Here is a 17,142-nt window from a genome sequence, read left to right on the forward strand (position 1 = left end):
TCGTTATGCCCTTTCAATTGTCAGTCTGGTTGAACCATTGTACAGCGTTTTGTCCTCTATGTACAAAACAAACCCTTCATGAAAAATAACACCTATTTGTTAAAGGACCTTCTAAAATCTGAAGCCATGAAGGACCATTCAAAAAATAAAATAGTTCTCATTGCAATCTAACTCTAACGAATCAAACCCTTTGGCAATAGAGCTCTTTGAAATGTATTTAAATATTTAAATATCATTTGATAGTATCACCAAAACGATATCAAGCAGGACTGAAAAACTAAGTGAGTCAACCGCTTAGAGATGTGTCGGAAATGTCGCTCCTCTAAGCACATCACGTATAATGTGTTAGCGCTTGCCAGTAGAAGCTTGTGTTATGTAGTGATGTCATTATGATACAGAAGTAAACAAAGGAATCCAATGGAGGCGTTTGAGGCAGAGGGAGAGTGTGTGGGAAAGAATCTCCCTCTAGAGGGAACTTTGGGATTTTAGCCTTTTGCAGACCATTTAGATGCACAAAAACCTATAGCAAAAAATCCATAAAGAATAATATGAAGCTATAAAGCTTCAGATCAAAGTGGAATCAGGCAGTGCTGCAGTCTTATATCCCAGCATTTAGATGTCTTACATATACACAAACAGGCCTGCATTCACATACTGTACATGCAAACACAATGACACAAACGAGAATGAAGCTGTCTTAATCTTGGCTCATAAACCTCATTTACATCACACTGTCTTACAGCTGTCACGGCCTCTTAATGTGATCTGAATACAAAAATGTTTATCCACGGTGTTCATGTGGTATAATGTTTTGTTTGTTTTCTATTCATTTCAGACTAAATATGACAACTGAGACCTGTTTAAATCTTCTGTCAGAGATGTGCTGCATTTTTGCTCCATGTAAAGGCTTTCACTGTGTGACAAATCCTAATTGGTCATAGGGAGTACCTTCAGGGCGAAATGTACCTGATGCTGAGAAATGCGTTGCTCTAATTGGGTTTGCCCGTAATCTGCTGCTGCTGGAGAGCCTCCTGCATAAGCAGCATGGAAATCGTGTAATACTTGGAATTAGCTGCCAACGTGTTTGATTTAATTAATCAAAAATGAGCTTCCAGCCTTGGAACACATTCTGCAGAAACTCTCCAGAGGAGGCTGGCAAGTCCTTGGTTAGCTGTGAGAGCCCATACTCAGGCAATCTAACTTTGTATGGGTAGTGAAATGTTGTTCAAATATGGTTCATCCATGGTGGGAATGATACGGCAAGAAGTAGATGAGATCTGTAAATCCTTTATTCCAATAAGTATGAGAGACCAGGGGCAATAATAACCTTTTATACATCAATAAGCCACTATTATCTTTTCATACATTTATATGAGCACCAATTCATAATACAATATACATGTTATCATGAATAAGGAATCAACTAGTGTACTAGAGTATATAATGTAATGCAAGAAGTCAGAGTGTTATATTTGGCCCCATGTTGGGGGCAATTGTAACAATGTTTAGGGGCTAAGTAAACCACTTTAAATCTACTATACAGACAAACTCACAATGAAAGAAACCTTCATTATGGCTGACTTATTATAATAATATGTTGATAATAATACACTTTCTCACAATATCTTATATTGTTTTTAACATTTATAAAGCACATTTTACACAAACAAATATTGTTTACATATGAGCTGCTATACAAGAACAAACCCAAATAGTGTAAAAATGTCCTATTAACATAAATGTTTTTATTTAATTTGTGTGAAATAGGTTTCAGCCATTATACATGTTTTTAAATAGGTTATTAAACTTAAGACAGTTGAAGAAAATACTGTTATATGTCGGAGAAAAAGTCCTACTGAGCATGTGAAAAAGTCCTACTGAGCATGTGAAAAAGTCCTACTGAGCATGTGCAGAGTAAGCGTCATCATTCTACCTTGTTTATGATTGGAGTATTTGCCCTGGTTTCCCCTAATTAAGACTTTCCTTTCATTCTGGCATCGTCTCATAGACCAATGGTCCCTGTTGTCCTATAATACCCATACATTATCTCTTATCATATACTGTATTTTACACCGGGTACTTGACATTTTGCAGCAGTGAAGCTATCATTATCTCTGTTGTCCTTTTATGAAGCACTTTGTATTGAAAGATCTATTTACAGGACAAGTCTAGGATTGATTGTCATCACTGAACACAGAACACAACTAAGTCTTTCTTTTTTGTATTGTTTTCAATGACCTTCTGTCTAATCATAAGAACAACCCACTGTCTTAAAGGTAATCATTTCTGTTCCATGTCTCACTTAAATTTCAGGGAATTTTGCCTGGATAGTCCTTGAATCTGAAGGTGAAAAACACTGGAATCCCCATATGTGTTCCTGTTGGGTGACCACTTTTTCCTATGTGTGTTTTTAGATCCAGGATCTAGCTATGCGCTGCATCCAGAAAAACATCATGAAGAATCGCGGCGTGAAGGACTGGCCATGGTGGAAGCTCTTCACCACCGTGCAGCCCCTCATTAGAGTCCAGCTCACAGAGGAGCAGATGCGGAACAGAGATGTGAGGAGGCTTTTGTGATAAATCCTGTCTGATAGTTTCCCCACAGTTAAAAATGCACCCCATGCCACAGCAGCATGGAACTTTCTGTTGTTCATTTTTGATGTTACTTGTATTTCTTAATATTTCACACTTCTACCCATATCTTTACACTTATATTGCTGCATTCTTTGCTCACAGGAGGAAATACAGCAGCAGAAATCAAAGTTCGAGAGGGTGGAGAAGGAGCGGAATGAACTGAGACTGAACACGGATCGATTGGAGAGCAGGGTGGGTCCCTTTCGCCTGTGGCAATGCATGCTGGGAGGATGGTGTATAAGATTCGTGGTGGAGTTAAACTCTTTCATTTCAGCTAAAGATCTGATCACAGGGAGTTTGTTGAGCTATATAACACCCTGTCTGTGTATGTGTGTGTTTGTGTGTGTGTGTGTGTGTCCAGATCTCAGAATTGTCATCAGAACTGGCTGATGAGAGAAGCACTAGTGAGTCAGCTTCCCAGTTGCTGGAGACTGAGGCTTCAGAGAGACTACGCCTGGAGAAGGAAATGAAGGATCTACAGGCACGTAAACACCCGATATAAACTCACACTCTAGTGTCATTATAGTTCAACTGTTCTCTATTTGCATCCATTACTGGTGAGAGTTATTTGGAAGGTGTAGTACCATGTCCAAAACATCAGGTGGCAGATCCCTAAAGTGTTGTCTATAAATATATTTGATAATCATCTTTGCGGAGTAAAGAGGAAATGAATGAATCAAGTGTATACAAAACATTAAAACACCTTGATTCATATTGTTATAATATTTTCCTGTGACTGTGAAAAACAGGATATATATATTTATATCTATGTTTAGGTCATCTGTTTTATTGCAATTAATGCGTTGTGTCCATTAAACAGATACCTAATGCCTTCATTATAAAAAAAATATTGGAAAAAAAGTGATTGGCATGACATTTTCCTCGTTCCTGCTTTATCCAGTCTTTACCACCCCTCAAAGCACTTTACATTCTACAAGTCATCATTACCACCGCATTCATACAGAGAAATGTGCCATTTTTGCTCAAGTAGGCTAACATTCTGTTACGACTGGAGCACACAAAAAAGGATAGGACCCAAATGCACGACTCCAGACAAAAGATGATTCAAAAAAGGATTTTACTTGCGGTGATAAGCAAGGCAATACAATCACATAAGTAGAGCTAGGACTCCAAAAAATGACTCTACAAAAAAACTAACTGAAATTCACAATAGCAAAGATAACAAACTGGGTGACTAGTATCACAAGGTTCAAAAACGATCTGGCACTTGGCACAGGGAACACACAGAATATGTACACATATAAGGGACTCTACAGGTGCAAACAATAAGGGCGGGGCAGGTAATCAGGTCAGTGAACACACTGACAAGGTAGGAGTCGAACTACCTGAAAGGAGAAAGGAAATAACAAAGTAAAACAGGAAATGGCAGACAACAAAAAGGGTTAGCAGACGCGGACTTGACAATATAAACTGAACAGAGAAATAATATTAACAAATCTGACGAGACACAACACATTCACATAACATTTGCCATGCCTTCGGGAGCAACTCCTGGTTTAGTATCATGCCCAAGGATACATGTTGATTGCAAAAGCTGGGATCAAACCCAAAACCTCCCTATTGAAAGTCGACCTCACTCCATTGCAGCCACAGTCACCCAGAAAACAAGATCTCTCCTCTGTTGCGCTTCCCAAGGTTTCTTCCATCATTTCCACATTAATTGTGGGATTTCTATGGGAGTTTGTCCTTGTACAATGCAAGAGGTCTAAGGAAAGAGTGTTATATTCTGTAAACACTGTAATGCCGCCTGAACAAATGTGTAATTTTAGTTATTTGCCTATATTAATACAATTTAAATAAAAAAGTGGTACTTTGCAATTGAATAATTAATGCATGAAAAATGTAATTTCTGTGTGAATCTGTGCATTCCAGGCCAAGTTTGATGCCATGAAGAAACAATTAGAGTCGCAGGAGATGGAGGTGATGGAAGCTCGGCTGATGAAAGCCTCAGATCTCAACGGGGAGATGGACGATGACGATGATGCAGGTTAGTTGTCATTTGCAGATGACATAATAGACGCCAAGACAAGCGTCAAGTGCTGGGTTTAAGTATATGTCAACAATTTGAGGGAGAAAAAAACCTTAATTAACAGTTTCTATGTTTATAATGCATAAACTATAATAATGGTGCATTAGAAGCTGCTTATAGCACTGTATACTTATAGTTATATGCGCACATAAATGGTCCTAATGCTTAATAACAATCAAAACACATGATCAGAATCTGAATTCCCTTATAAGTCCTGCAGTGGGGAAATGTACAATGTTACAGCAAAGGTGGCATAGCAGGTACAAAAAAGGCATGCAATAATAAAGAGTAAACTCAGATTAAAGAAAACCCACATTAGTAATATTTAACAAAGCCTGTAATTAATTAGATTAATTTTTTTAATCGAGTCCCGGCCCTAGTAATATTATATATATATATATATATATATATATATATAATATAATTCATAATAAAAAAAAAACTACACAGCCATGGCTAAAAATAAGTAGCAGCAATTAAAAAACCAAAAGGAAGTTAGTAACATATTACGGTGTTGTTTATGTTTTTCACATAAAAGGGATAATTGCACATTACAATTGCAAAAAAACAGTGTATGTATTGCACATTGCAGGTGTATTGCGCAATATTGCAACAGTCTGCATTGTGTGGGGGCTTACCTTGGATAGTTATACAACATCAATTATGAAGCATTTGATATAGAAGGTCAACTATCATAATGCTCCATAAGTCCTGGTCATTCACTGACATTTAGTTTAGTTCATTATGCATTATAATTCCTGTAATTGGAATACATTATACTGTTTCTCTTGAGTGCAGCAATGACATTCCTAAGGTATAGGCGGATAAAATACATTACCAGCTGCTTACATTTCAACATAAGTCCTGGTTTGCTCATTAAAACTATGCAAACACAACACACACATAAAAAAATATATACATCTGTTTAACCGATCATTACAGAAATTGTAGAACTCCAATTTGACACAACTTAAAGCTCATGAACGATTCATTGTGGACTTTTACATTTTTCTTTTCCCCCCAAAACTCACTCTTAAGACTCAATTGACTCAAATGAATGAAAAGCTGAAACATATTTATCTTACCTGTATAAATACAGTGCTATAAGCAAATTATAGTTACGTTTATAATGCATTAGATACCTAAAAAGTGTTACCTTCTCTTTGGAACCACATTTTTGGTCATCATTGTTCTTAAACATTTATTTTAATTCCTCTAATTAATTGGTCCTTGTGACATTCCCAGCAGCTTGCCAAGACCTGCCTAATGGGCATGTCAGCTCAGGTCACAAGCATCATTTTCTGAACCGAGCATAGCAGCATTATGTGCACAGTTAGAAAAACTCTAATACTAATGGCTGTAGCTGTGGGAATTAGCAGCTTTGTCTGACATGGCAGCGAGACTTGGTCACATCTTGCGTAATGCTATTAAGTGTAATTTCCAAGTTTGAGATTTACCGCTCAGGGATTAAGATGTTCGCTCCCAGGCATACAACTAATGCCTTTTACCGATTGGTCTCCACCTGCTGGGGAAGAGAGCCCCCGCTGAGAGCATATTGTCCATGAGCCTTTTTTTTTCCTGTGTTCCCCGCCCCCTCTTCAACAGACCTCAGCAGACAAGCCATTACAGAGCATATCAGAATTCTTAGATGAATGAGAAAATAATCGTTGGGATCAGAGCCGGTGGCCCTGCAAGTTGTCATTATGCTATATATATGCTAATGAGCGGCGCTGATGGAGGAGCCGCTGTTGGTATGTGAAGGAGAAATGGACAGCCTCTGAAATGATAAGGCTTGGAAATGAACCTGAACCTGAATGTCTGCCTGGCCGCTGTTATGGTTCTGATAGCCTCTGACAGCTCCAGAATTAGGGTCGGCTAAGAACTGTGGAAAGTGCCACTTAGACGTGTCCTTCTCTAACTACTATTGTGCTGTGCCCTGAATTCCTACCTCAGGTTTATACAAGATTAGAGCCCGAAAGCAAAGGCTACTTCATAGTTTCCTGTCCAAAGTTTTTGACCTCATAAGGTCGGGGATTGGACGAGAGACGTTCTTTCCTGAAAGATTATATGAATGTAATAACCATCACCGACAGTAAAGTACAGTACACTCCATAATCCACAGCATACATCATTTCTGAGCTTTTGAGCCTTTTTCTCCTTTCTATATCCTCCTGGGACTGCAATAAAGGCAGTAGACTATCAAAATGTTCCACAGACATTTCCTAAATCGTACATCTTTTCTTTCTTCCAGGAGGCGAGTGGCGGATAAAATACAACCGGGCCATTCGTGAAATGGACTTCACTAAAAAGAAACTTCAGCAGGAGTTTGATGAGAAGCTGGACACAGAGCAGCAAGGCAAAAGACATGTTGAGAGAAGGGCAAGAACCTTTCTTTATATCCAAGTCCTGAAAAAAATCTATTTCAATCTTTGGTTACCACACAATGTGGCCAGCTAGTTATATAAAAGTTGTAGTTATGCTGTCATGAAAGAATTTTTTCTTTTTTTACTTGTTTATTTGTGTGTGTGCATGCTGCAGCTGGCTGATTTGCAGACAGATAATGAGGATGTGCAGCGCTCTGTGCAGCAGCTGAAGAAGAAGTGCCAGAAAATGACGGCGGAACTGCAGGACACCAAGCTTCACCTGGAGGGCCTGCAGAGCCGCAACCACGATCTGGAGAAGAAGCAGAGGAAGTCAGTTTCTTTGTCTGGCTTGCTTTCTTTTCTAAACACACATTACAGAGAACATATTGCTGTTTTCTACTTGAAAGCCCAGGCGCAGCTACTCTGACCTGACCTGGCAGAAGAACACTAACATTTTCTTTAATTTGACTGAGACGTTCTGTAATCTGTGGAATTGCATTAGCCGAGAAAATGAGTCAGGCTTTAAGCACTTGAGAAGCTATCGCCGTGGCAGAATGTGATCTCTCCCCTGTGGCTAATTGAAGATGCTCTGTGGGTGAAATTATTTCTGCCGCGCTTCAGAGAGAAAAACAGGGAATTACAACGAGCTGACAGCATGAAACACTTAGCTGTTAAGTTCACTAACCATAAGTGTTTCTGCCCCAGACAATTGAAGAAAACATTTTGCAGGTTATTACAATCCAATGGTAAATTGATGTCTAATAGAGGGGGAGGCTGAAATAGAGGTAGCGCAGAATGGAGCTCTTTGTCCACAATAACCTCCAAGGCTCAAAATCTCCTAAGCAACAGGAGTTATATTTATGTATTGAGTTAGTGTGGTTTATATTTAACAACAATTGTACAACTTCTTCTATCACTTCACACAAGTATGAACATTTATGATGAGGTATAACTAGATGTATTACTTATATTCAGAGTTGGAAGAAATACAGTCGAAATACACAAGTTAAACAAGCATCAAAATGTACTTTTATACTTTATTATTTAATTAGAATATGTGACGGGTTAAAGTGTTAATCACTGTAATGTATTTCTGGTAAAGGAGGACCTATTTATTCAATTTTGTTTACTATATATAATACTGCTGTGTAGCTTGTGAATGTCACAAAGGGATCGATCAAGTTTTATCTTAACCTATAATAATATATGATTTATTATTTGTTAATATGGTTGTTGGGGTAGAAGTATAAATGAGCAGGAAAGGAAAATACTCAAGTAGAGTACCTTAATATTGCACTACTTAAAGAAATGTACTCAGTTAATGTCTTCTGATTTGATCCATTACATATCCTTTAACCAAATGTGCAAATGTTGGCACTTTGTGTAATAACATCTAAAGTGTTTACTATGATGCTTAGCATTTAAGTCCTATGGAACCCTGGTCAACATATTTGCTGAGCTGTGTGTTCATGTGTGTGTGTGTTTTCAGATTTGACCTGGAGCAGAACCAGGCTCAGGCGGAGGTACAAAGAGAGAGGAGCCAGAGGGAGAAGCTGGCCCGAGAGAAAGACTTAATGACTGGTGAGATGTTTAACCTCCGCCAGCAGCTGCAGGTAAGCCCCTTCACAGAGATGCACTCTGATGTCCTCTCTCAGGGACTACACGTCTGCTCTCTATTTGATGTAACTGGGCTGGTCCAGGTGTGCCTTTTACTGTATCTTGTCCGCCTTCAGGAAAAGGACGATGAATTGTGCACGGTGAACATAAAGGTGCAGCAGCTGGAGGCAGAGCTGCAGGATCTGTCCTCCCAGGAGTCCAAGGACGAGGCCTCGCTGGCCAAGGTCAAGAAGCAGCTCCGCGACCTTGAGGCCAAAGTTAAAGACCAGGAGGAGGAGCTGGACGAACAGGCGGGAAGCATCCAGATGCTGGAGCAGGTACAGGGCGCCTGAGGGGGTATTTTAAATCTGTATGATGAAATATTCAAAATGTTTTACTGATCAAAGCAGCTTATATCACACGTTTGGGTTTTTAAACTCAAACATGTTATTCTCAAAGTCCTATACCTCATCAAAGACTGCTTTTTACCCTAATATTTTTCCAAAGAGTCACTATTTATATAAATGTGTTAAGATATCTCTAGTATATAGCTAGTTGTCACTAGTCTCTGTCACTAGTTCTAATTGAAGTGACAGTGTTGAAAGACACATTTGGTGTTTAATTGGACTCGTGGATGAACAAATTTGGCAAAAGGTCAAAGACCATATTCCCTTTGACCTCATATCTGCCAAATTCTGACGAGCGCAATATCTCCACGTCAAATCAAATTCGAGGGACAAAGATCACGATCACTGTGACCTCAAAAAGCATATTTTGGGCCATAACAAAAAAACGATTTCCTAATCTTGATTACTCGTTGTATACATTCAACTGCAACGCGGCAATTCTAGGTGAATTCCATGATTGTGCTTTTATTTAGCGTGCCGTTACATGTGTGTCGCCTCGGGTTGCTCTCAGGCTAAGCTGCGGCTCGAGATGGAGATGGAGAGGCAGAGGCAGACCCACTCCAAAGATATCGAGAGTAAGGATGAAGAGGTAGACGAGATCAGGCATTCTTGCAGTAAGAAGGTAGGTGCTGCTCTTTCCTGCTCTCAAATATGTGCTCATTTGTTCTATACATAGCTCCTCTATCTTTACAACTCAATTGATAGGGCCGGGTCAAGCCAGCACTCAGAAACACACTCACAAATGTGTGTTGAAATTCATTTTACTGAGAGACCCATGCAACTTGAGTTTGAGTTGAGTTTACTTTGGCAATAGTATCTGTCCATGCGGTAAACATATACTGTATGCTTTATTTATCATAAGAACGTTTAAATAATATGTATATAGTTTATAATACATTAGAACATGTCATAGGAACATACGGTACAAACGTAAAGCGTACATCTTCCTAACAGTGCACGCAGGGTTGTGACGTTAAGCATGTATTCTGTTACAGCTACTAATTGCCTTCGAAGAAATGTAATCAGTAACCTAATCTGAGTACCACAATATAAATGTAGTGTCACGTTTCTGTTGCCTTTTGATTACCTCAATATCAAATACTAGAAAGTATATTATGTGAGCAACCAAACAATATATACTTAGATTAAAAGAAACCAAGATGTTTGTTTAAAAAATTTGTTATTTGTTTAGTGTTTTTTAAACCTTGCTTCCATTATGCATCTTCAGGCTTTAGTCTGTAGAACAACAATTAAAGTACACAACACATGACCACATTATACAGTTAAAAAGAAGCAATAATAAAATGGAGCAATACATAATGCTCTGTTTTTGTTTGTTGAGTAGATGGCAACATTTCTACCCAGTGAAAGCATTCTTTAAACCAAAGGCCACGATGATGAACTGGAACATTTGCTATTGTTGTATGTGCTTTTGATTTTATTGTTCTTGATTTGAAAATCTATTGTTTCATTGTAATCCTGCTAGTAATCCTTTAAATATAAAAGTAATCTGATTATGTCTTTTGTTCCTATAAATGTAAGGGAATACAGGTACCTTTTTTTTAAATCCCAATTACATCGACCCATCTCATGTATTTCATTACTCCCAAAGCCTGAGTACACTGGGCGACTGTGGCTGCGAGGGAGTGCGGTCATCTTGTGGGTTCGATCCCAGCCCATGCCGCCCATGTCGATGTATCCTTGGGCAAGATACTTAACCTGAGTTGCTCCCGATGGCCAACGGTGTGTGAATGTGTGAATGTTAGGTCCTAGAGTAAGGTACACTGCTCTGTATGAATGGGTGTGAATGGGTGAATGACATGTAGTATGTAAAGCGCTTTGAGGGGTCGTAAAGACTGGATAAAGCGCTATATAAGTACAGGCCATTTACATGCATATCCAAAAAATGAAATACAATTTGGAGTACAATAAGTATTCTCATTTGTATCTAATACAAAATTATACATTTTATTTCCAAAGAATGTATCTTCAGGCTAGCATATTAGCTCAGGGGCATTTGTCTTCTACATGCGAGAGCAGCCGTGTCTAACAGGATGGAAGATGGTGTGTTATGTTTATCACTCATCATCTGTTCGTGCATCCTGACACTCTGTTCATGTGTCCTGCAGCTGAAACAGATGGAGGTGCAGCTGGAGGAGGAGTATGAAGACAAGCAGAAAGTGTTGCGTGAGAGGAGAGAGCTGGAGTCCAAACTGCTCAATGCCCAGGACCAGGTACAAGTGTGCAATTTAGTGCGGGCCACTTCTTTTCGATTGGAAAGAAGCCACTTTGTGGGTTTGTGAAGGAGGATGGGAAAATGGAGAGTGTGTAACAATACTTTTTCAAATAATGTGATTCAGGTGAGCCAGAGGGATGTTGAGACGGAGAAGAGGCTAAGGAAAGACCTGAAGAGAACCAAAGTCCTTCTGGCTGATGCACAGATTATGCTTGACCACCTGAAGAGTAACGCCCCCAGCAAGAGGGAGATTGCTCAGCTTAAAAATCAAGTATGCCACACAATCAAACAGCTTCCTGTGTATTCTGTGGAAAAAAACACATTTTGAACTGAGGTAAATCCTGAGCGTTTCCAGGACGGGGTGTCCGCGGGGTCTTAAAAAGTATTAAAAGTTGATAAATCAATTTAGCGAAAATTAAGGCTATTAAAAAGTATTAAAAACTTTTAAAGGGCATTTTCCAAGGTATTACATTTTGTAGCTTGTTTTCAATAAGTATATCATTCGCCAAATAGGTTGTATTCTACAGTTTGCCTGAATGTAATCATTGCGTAGGTGTGTAGGTGTGTGGTGTGATTCTTTGTAGTTTATTTATGGCATCCCGTTGGATTTTACGTCATCTGAACAGGACATCGCACGCTCACTGCTTGATAGCGCGCGAAGGTCCGTTTACGCCGGTTTTTAAACAACATCGTTATGGGGAAATGCAAGTTTGCGTCCAAATGGTTGGAAGATAAGGAGGAAGGACAATAAATACTGTGTATATAGTCAATGTGAGGTAAAGTGTGTCACCAATGTAACCGGTTAAAACTCCAAGTGGCGATGAGGTCTTAAAATGTATGGAAAGGGTCTTAAAAAAGGTCTTAAAAGGTATTACATTTGACTTCAGGGTTCCTGCCTATACCCTGCAGGATAGATCCTTGATCTGTGCCCATTAATGGTTCTCCCTATCCTCCCTTCCGGCATCTTTCCCTCCCTCCTGTTTCTCACAGCTAGAGGAGTCAGAGTTCACTTCCGCAGCAGCAGTGAAGGCTCGAAAGAGCATGGAGATCGAAATAGAGGACTTGCATATCCAAATGGAGGACGTGGTCAAAACTAAGATGTCGGTGAGTTTTGACACAAGAATATTTGGTAAAGTCAAACAGTCACCAAAGGGGTTTTCCATGACTAAGACATGACGATGTCAAGACTGCACCAACGTCACTTCATATTAGCTTTGACTGTTAACATGCAATATTGTTGATGAAAAATAAAGAAGACTAATATAACATTTGAGAAATTAAAACTTATTTCAAATAGGATACTTACTATTATCAACAATGAGAACAGTCAGAAGGACTCAGAGATATTTAGATACACTGTATAGACTGAAAAGGTAAATATACCATGTTTCAATTTTGATTGACATAAACTAAAATAGTTATGAATTTATTTGACTTAGATACGACATTAATGCTCTGACATGACTAAATAAAAACTGCTGGCTGCAAATGCACTCATTGTATTTCCATACATGTATGTTAGTCTACAATCCCAATCAGTTCTTCATATGTTTCTAAAACAATACAACTTTTGACAGCAGTGTGTATATTATCACACATTTATATTTCATATATTTATAGAAACAAACAAAAAACCTACCCCGGTCTTTCATCTCACAATACAGACAGTACTTTTTGATACAAAAACAAATTGTTTCTGTAAATGCTTCTATATTCATCTTTTTGAGAGCCAATACAACCCCAAAACAGCAAACACAGTTTATTATTGATGCAGGTTTTCTGCCTTCACTCTTAGGAATACAGCGGGGTTCTAACAATGATATGTGTGCATCATCAAACCATGGTGGGGTGTTAAAATAATAAATGCCCTTTGGCAGCATATATCTGAATTCAACATTTATCTCTAATGGATAAATAAGCTTTGTTGACTGTTGTTTTTTTCTCTCCATCTGCTCATTAATGGCTGTCTCCTGAGGGCGCTGCCTCGTAGACTGAGGGTGTTTGTGTCTCTGGGGACGACACGCAGAGTGCTGTGTGCCTGTGCTTTGCTTGTTAATTGCTGCATTTATGGCAAGGGAAGGTCTTGTAAAATTTCCCAGATTAGAGAATGCATATGAGGGTCTGAGTCCCCCTAAACACAGAGGAGGAACTCTAAATAGGACATCACCAGTATGCTGCACTTTCTTCAGCCCAAATAAACCAATTGATTATCTCCAATTGCTCTCATCCTCCAGCCTGAACCCCAACTCCAGATTGTGTTTCTCTGCCATCAGATGAGATTCCAGCACTAACGACCATTTATCATATTCAACAGCTCATGAATAAATCCTGTCATTCTACTGTACGCAAAACAATGTGTGTTTCCTCCTGCTTTCGTCCTTCAGCTGGAGGAGCAGGTTAGCCGCCTGCAGAGGGAGAAGAACGACCTGCAGTCTCGTAATGACGAGGATCAGGAAGACATGAATGAGCTGATGAAGAAACACAAAGCCGCAGTTGCCCAGGTAACCAATCATGCCTTTGTGAGAAGTTGAAGAAGCCTATATAAGAGAAATTAAAAATAATTACAGATGTCTGAATTTTTCGGTTATCAATGCTCACACCAAGATCAATATCCAACAAAAATAGTGAGTGGTTGAGTGTAGCTAAGTACATTTACTTAAGTAATTGAACCTATTGTGCTTTCTTTTTTTTTTTTTTTGGGTTTTCCCTTTGGTGAGTTATATAGGTTTTTGTGCATGTAAATGGTCTGCAAAGGCTAAAATGCCACACTCCACCCATGCCTGAATTGATTTTACTCCTTTGTTTAATTCCGTTACATAATGACTTCACAAAAATAAAGACATTAAAGCATGTCACATGTCAGAGTAGAGTAGAGGCAGAAAATACAAATATGAACCTGACAATTATAATGATAGGGCCCCCTTTAGTGTATTTTTGAGGCACTTGTACTTGAGTATTTCCCTCTGAGATGTAGTGGAGTAGAAGTATAATTCCATTATTTTACTCTTTAAGCTTCGTTTTACCTAATACATGTCATTTACATAGCGCTCTTAAAAATACTCTATGACACTTTACAAAAGTCACACTTCACAACAATTCAATTGGTCAATATAATTCAGTTTGGCGGGGTTTTGACATGGGGGGTGGGATTTCCATGGGAAAAGGAGGGCTGGTTTTGAGGGCTGGTTTGAAGGAAGATATAGTAGTTTACTGTCATGATGCATTCATAGGATATACTCTAAGTATACATATAAAGTACACACTACTACTACTACTACAAATCTCCTTGGTAGTACCAAAGTACCCATCCAGTTTGACAATCTTCAACATTAAAAATAACTATTACTATACTACTATTTTTTCTTGATGAAGACAGAATAATATATATTTATATTACTATAAGATACTTTAAAAAGAGCCATTCTGCTCAATGATAGATTTCTCCCTTCTGATACTTTTAATTTGGAGGCATTTTTTAATTGTTATTACATTTTAGAATTTGTAGGCTGGCGTCTTTAAAATGAACACTGTTCTTTTCTGCGTGTTTAAGTAGAGGGGCTTTGAGGTTTATTGGACATATTCCCCTCTAAACGCAGTGTGCTCTGCAATCAGGGAGAAGCAATCTGTTCTGCAGCAGATAACATGACAAATGATTTGGCATACACATGCTATGTTCATTTGCCATTTACATTAAGGGATGTTTTTCATTTAACAGACAATTGAAGCACACATCGGCACGCCCTTCCTCTCTCACACACATGTACCCACATTTTCTGACTGTTGTCTTTGTGTGTGTGTGTGTGTGTGTGTGTGTGTGTGTGTGTGTGTGTGTGTGTGTGTGTGTGTGTGTGTGTGTGTGTGTGCGTGCTCTAGTCTGCCAGGGACTTGGGCCAGATCAGTGACCTGCAGGCCCAGCTGGAAGAAGCCACAAAGGAGAAGCAGGAGATCCAAGAAAAGGTACAAGGAAGTATTGAAAAGCACTACAGCCGCCTGGCAGGAACCCGCATGCTGCCTTAACACTTCTCTCTGATTAGACCTCAGCTTTTCTCTGAGTTCCTCTGATTATTGTGACCGAAAAATGCCCCGTTTCTGTGGAAGCTTTCTTCTCAAAATTGCAATGCAATTTGCATTTAAATAGCAGGAATCAGCGAAGATTTGGAGTCAAGGAGAGAAATTGTTCTTTTGCATCTGAGTACTCATGTTTAAAGGTAGGGTCATGTATATAAACGCAGGAGCTTGTTGCCATGGTTTAACCAATTAGGTACACTGAAAGGGCTCATCCTGCTCCTTTCAACACATTTATTTTTCAACTCGGTGAAGCAGCTTCTGTCTCATGGATTTCTCTAACATGCAAGTGCATCATATTGTTTTGAAATATCAAAAAAAATCTGTAAATGAAAAGGTAGAATTTGGAAATATCATCGGACATAATGGCAACACTTTGTGACTAATAGAATAGAAAATCATGAATATGCAATTTAATTCTCCAATTTTTTAAAAACCCTGACAACCTGCCCACAGCAGAGTCATTTTGTAAATGTCAAACTCCTGCTCTTTGCTCTAAAGAACTCATTTCAAGCATATGGGACCAGGGTCGGGACGATTATCCTGGGAATTTGTTGTATGTCATTCACAATATTATCCCGATAATCAACACAAATGAAGTAAAAATTCTAGCTTAAAATAGAACCTCACATAGTTAAGTATCATATATTTGATTTCAGATCTTTTTTGCACTTCCCAACCATGACAGTGAGCTAGACAGCATTTAAAATCACTCTTGAGTATTTTCTTTTTTTTTTATTCTTTATTTATTTGGGGTCACATTATAGTACAAGTACAGTTTTTCAAATCATATATTTTTAGAGACCCGAAAGTGACAAATGAAATAGCAAACAAAAAAAAACACAGGGGTTGTTTGAAATAGCAAATGTCTACACATGTACATATGCATACATATCAACATACATATATACATTCAATACACATACACACACATACATGTGACCATCTATGGTCACATGTATGTGTGTGTATGTGTATTGAATGTATATATGTATGTTGATATGTATGCATATGTACATGTGTAGACATTTGCTATTTCAAACAACCCCNGACCTTCTCACCCGCCTTTACTCACTCTACCGCCGTTCAGCCAAAAAATGGAGGCAGCTGAAGGACCTCGGAGAGGCTCTTGAGGAGCATGTATTAGCCGCATTCACACCGCAGAACTTTCCCTGGTACTTTGGTTCTTTAGTTCCGTTAGTACCAATAATGTCACGTTCACACCGCCGGGACTACTCAGTGCCGGGAACTCTTTTGGCCATTTTCAGTCCCTGCGAGAGAGGTGGTACGAACCTGGTGATAAAAGAGTGCCAATTTATATTCTATTTCTATTGGCTGGGCGAATTGCAAACCACGCCCCGTTAGACTCTGAATTATTTTTGTTTGAATGATGAGGAAGTGTCGGCGCTTCTGGCAATTTACTCTGAGGACGGGATGCAGCAGCTTCTACAGAAAGCAGTTCCCAACTCCAAATGTTTTGAGCAATGTTCGCAAAAGCTACTTGAGCGGCGTGATGCCGTTATTGTTATGTCTTGACTGTGCAATAAAACAAACAAACTGGCGAAGCTTTATTTATTGTGTCCCACCCCAAATTTGGAGAATAGAAGTATGTGAGAGCAGACAGGTGTCGGTGGTTGAATTTATCTACAATGTTGCAACCTTGTGCAGCAATGGCAGGGGCAGAAACACAAGTCTTACACACATAAACAAAAGTAATTGATCATGTCATTTGTTTTAGATAAATAAGGGAAAAACACCAAACAACGGTTAATGTCCTTTTCCAAAATCAGCC

General features: G+C 38.9%; 1 protein-coding gene across 1 annotated transcript; it reads left to right on the plus strand.

Annotated features, from left to right (window-relative positions):
* Positions 1–1,103: 1,103 nt before the first annotated feature.
* On the plus strand, positions 1,104–15,302 carry LOC104940911 (unconventional myosin-XVIIIa-like). The gene is made up of 15 exons (XM_010765959.1): positions 1,104–1,166; positions 2,415–2,558; positions 2,736–2,825; positions 2,995–3,114; positions 4,527–4,641; positions 6,935–7,062; positions 7,222–7,376; positions 8,536–8,659; positions 8,780–8,980; positions 9,561–9,671; positions 11,179–11,283; positions 11,410–11,556; positions 12,276–12,389; positions 13,670–13,786; positions 15,159–15,302. The coding sequence occupies exons 1-15, from the start codon at positions 1,104–1,106 to the stop codon at positions 15,300–15,302; spliced, it is 1,878 nt and encodes a 625-aa protein (XP_010764261.1).
* Positions 15,303–17,142: the final 1,840 nt, after the last annotated feature.

Source organism: Notothenia coriiceps, unplaced genomic scaffold, assembly GCF_000735185.1.
Source record: "Notothenia coriiceps isolate Sejong01 unplaced genomic scaffold, NC01 NC01_scaffold00000100, whole genome shotgun sequence".
NCBI lineage: Eukaryota > Metazoa > Chordata > Actinopteri > Perciformes > Nototheniidae > Notothenia > Notothenia coriiceps.

Excerpts from the sequence above, each read along its gene's own strand:
- LOC104940911 (XM_010765959.1), top strand. The coding sequence starts at position 1,104 with ATGAGCTTCCAGCCTTGGAACACATTCTGCAGAAACTCTCCAGAGGAG. Across the intron at positions 4,642-6,934 it reads GGACGATGACGATGATGCAG|GAGGCGAGTGGCGGATAAAA; the intron begins GTTAGTTGTCAT and ends TCTTTCTTCCAG. Across the intron at positions 7,063-7,221 it reads AAAGACATGTTGAGAGAAGG|CTGGCTGATTTGCAGACAGA; the intron begins GCAAGAACCTTT and ends TGCATGCTGCAG.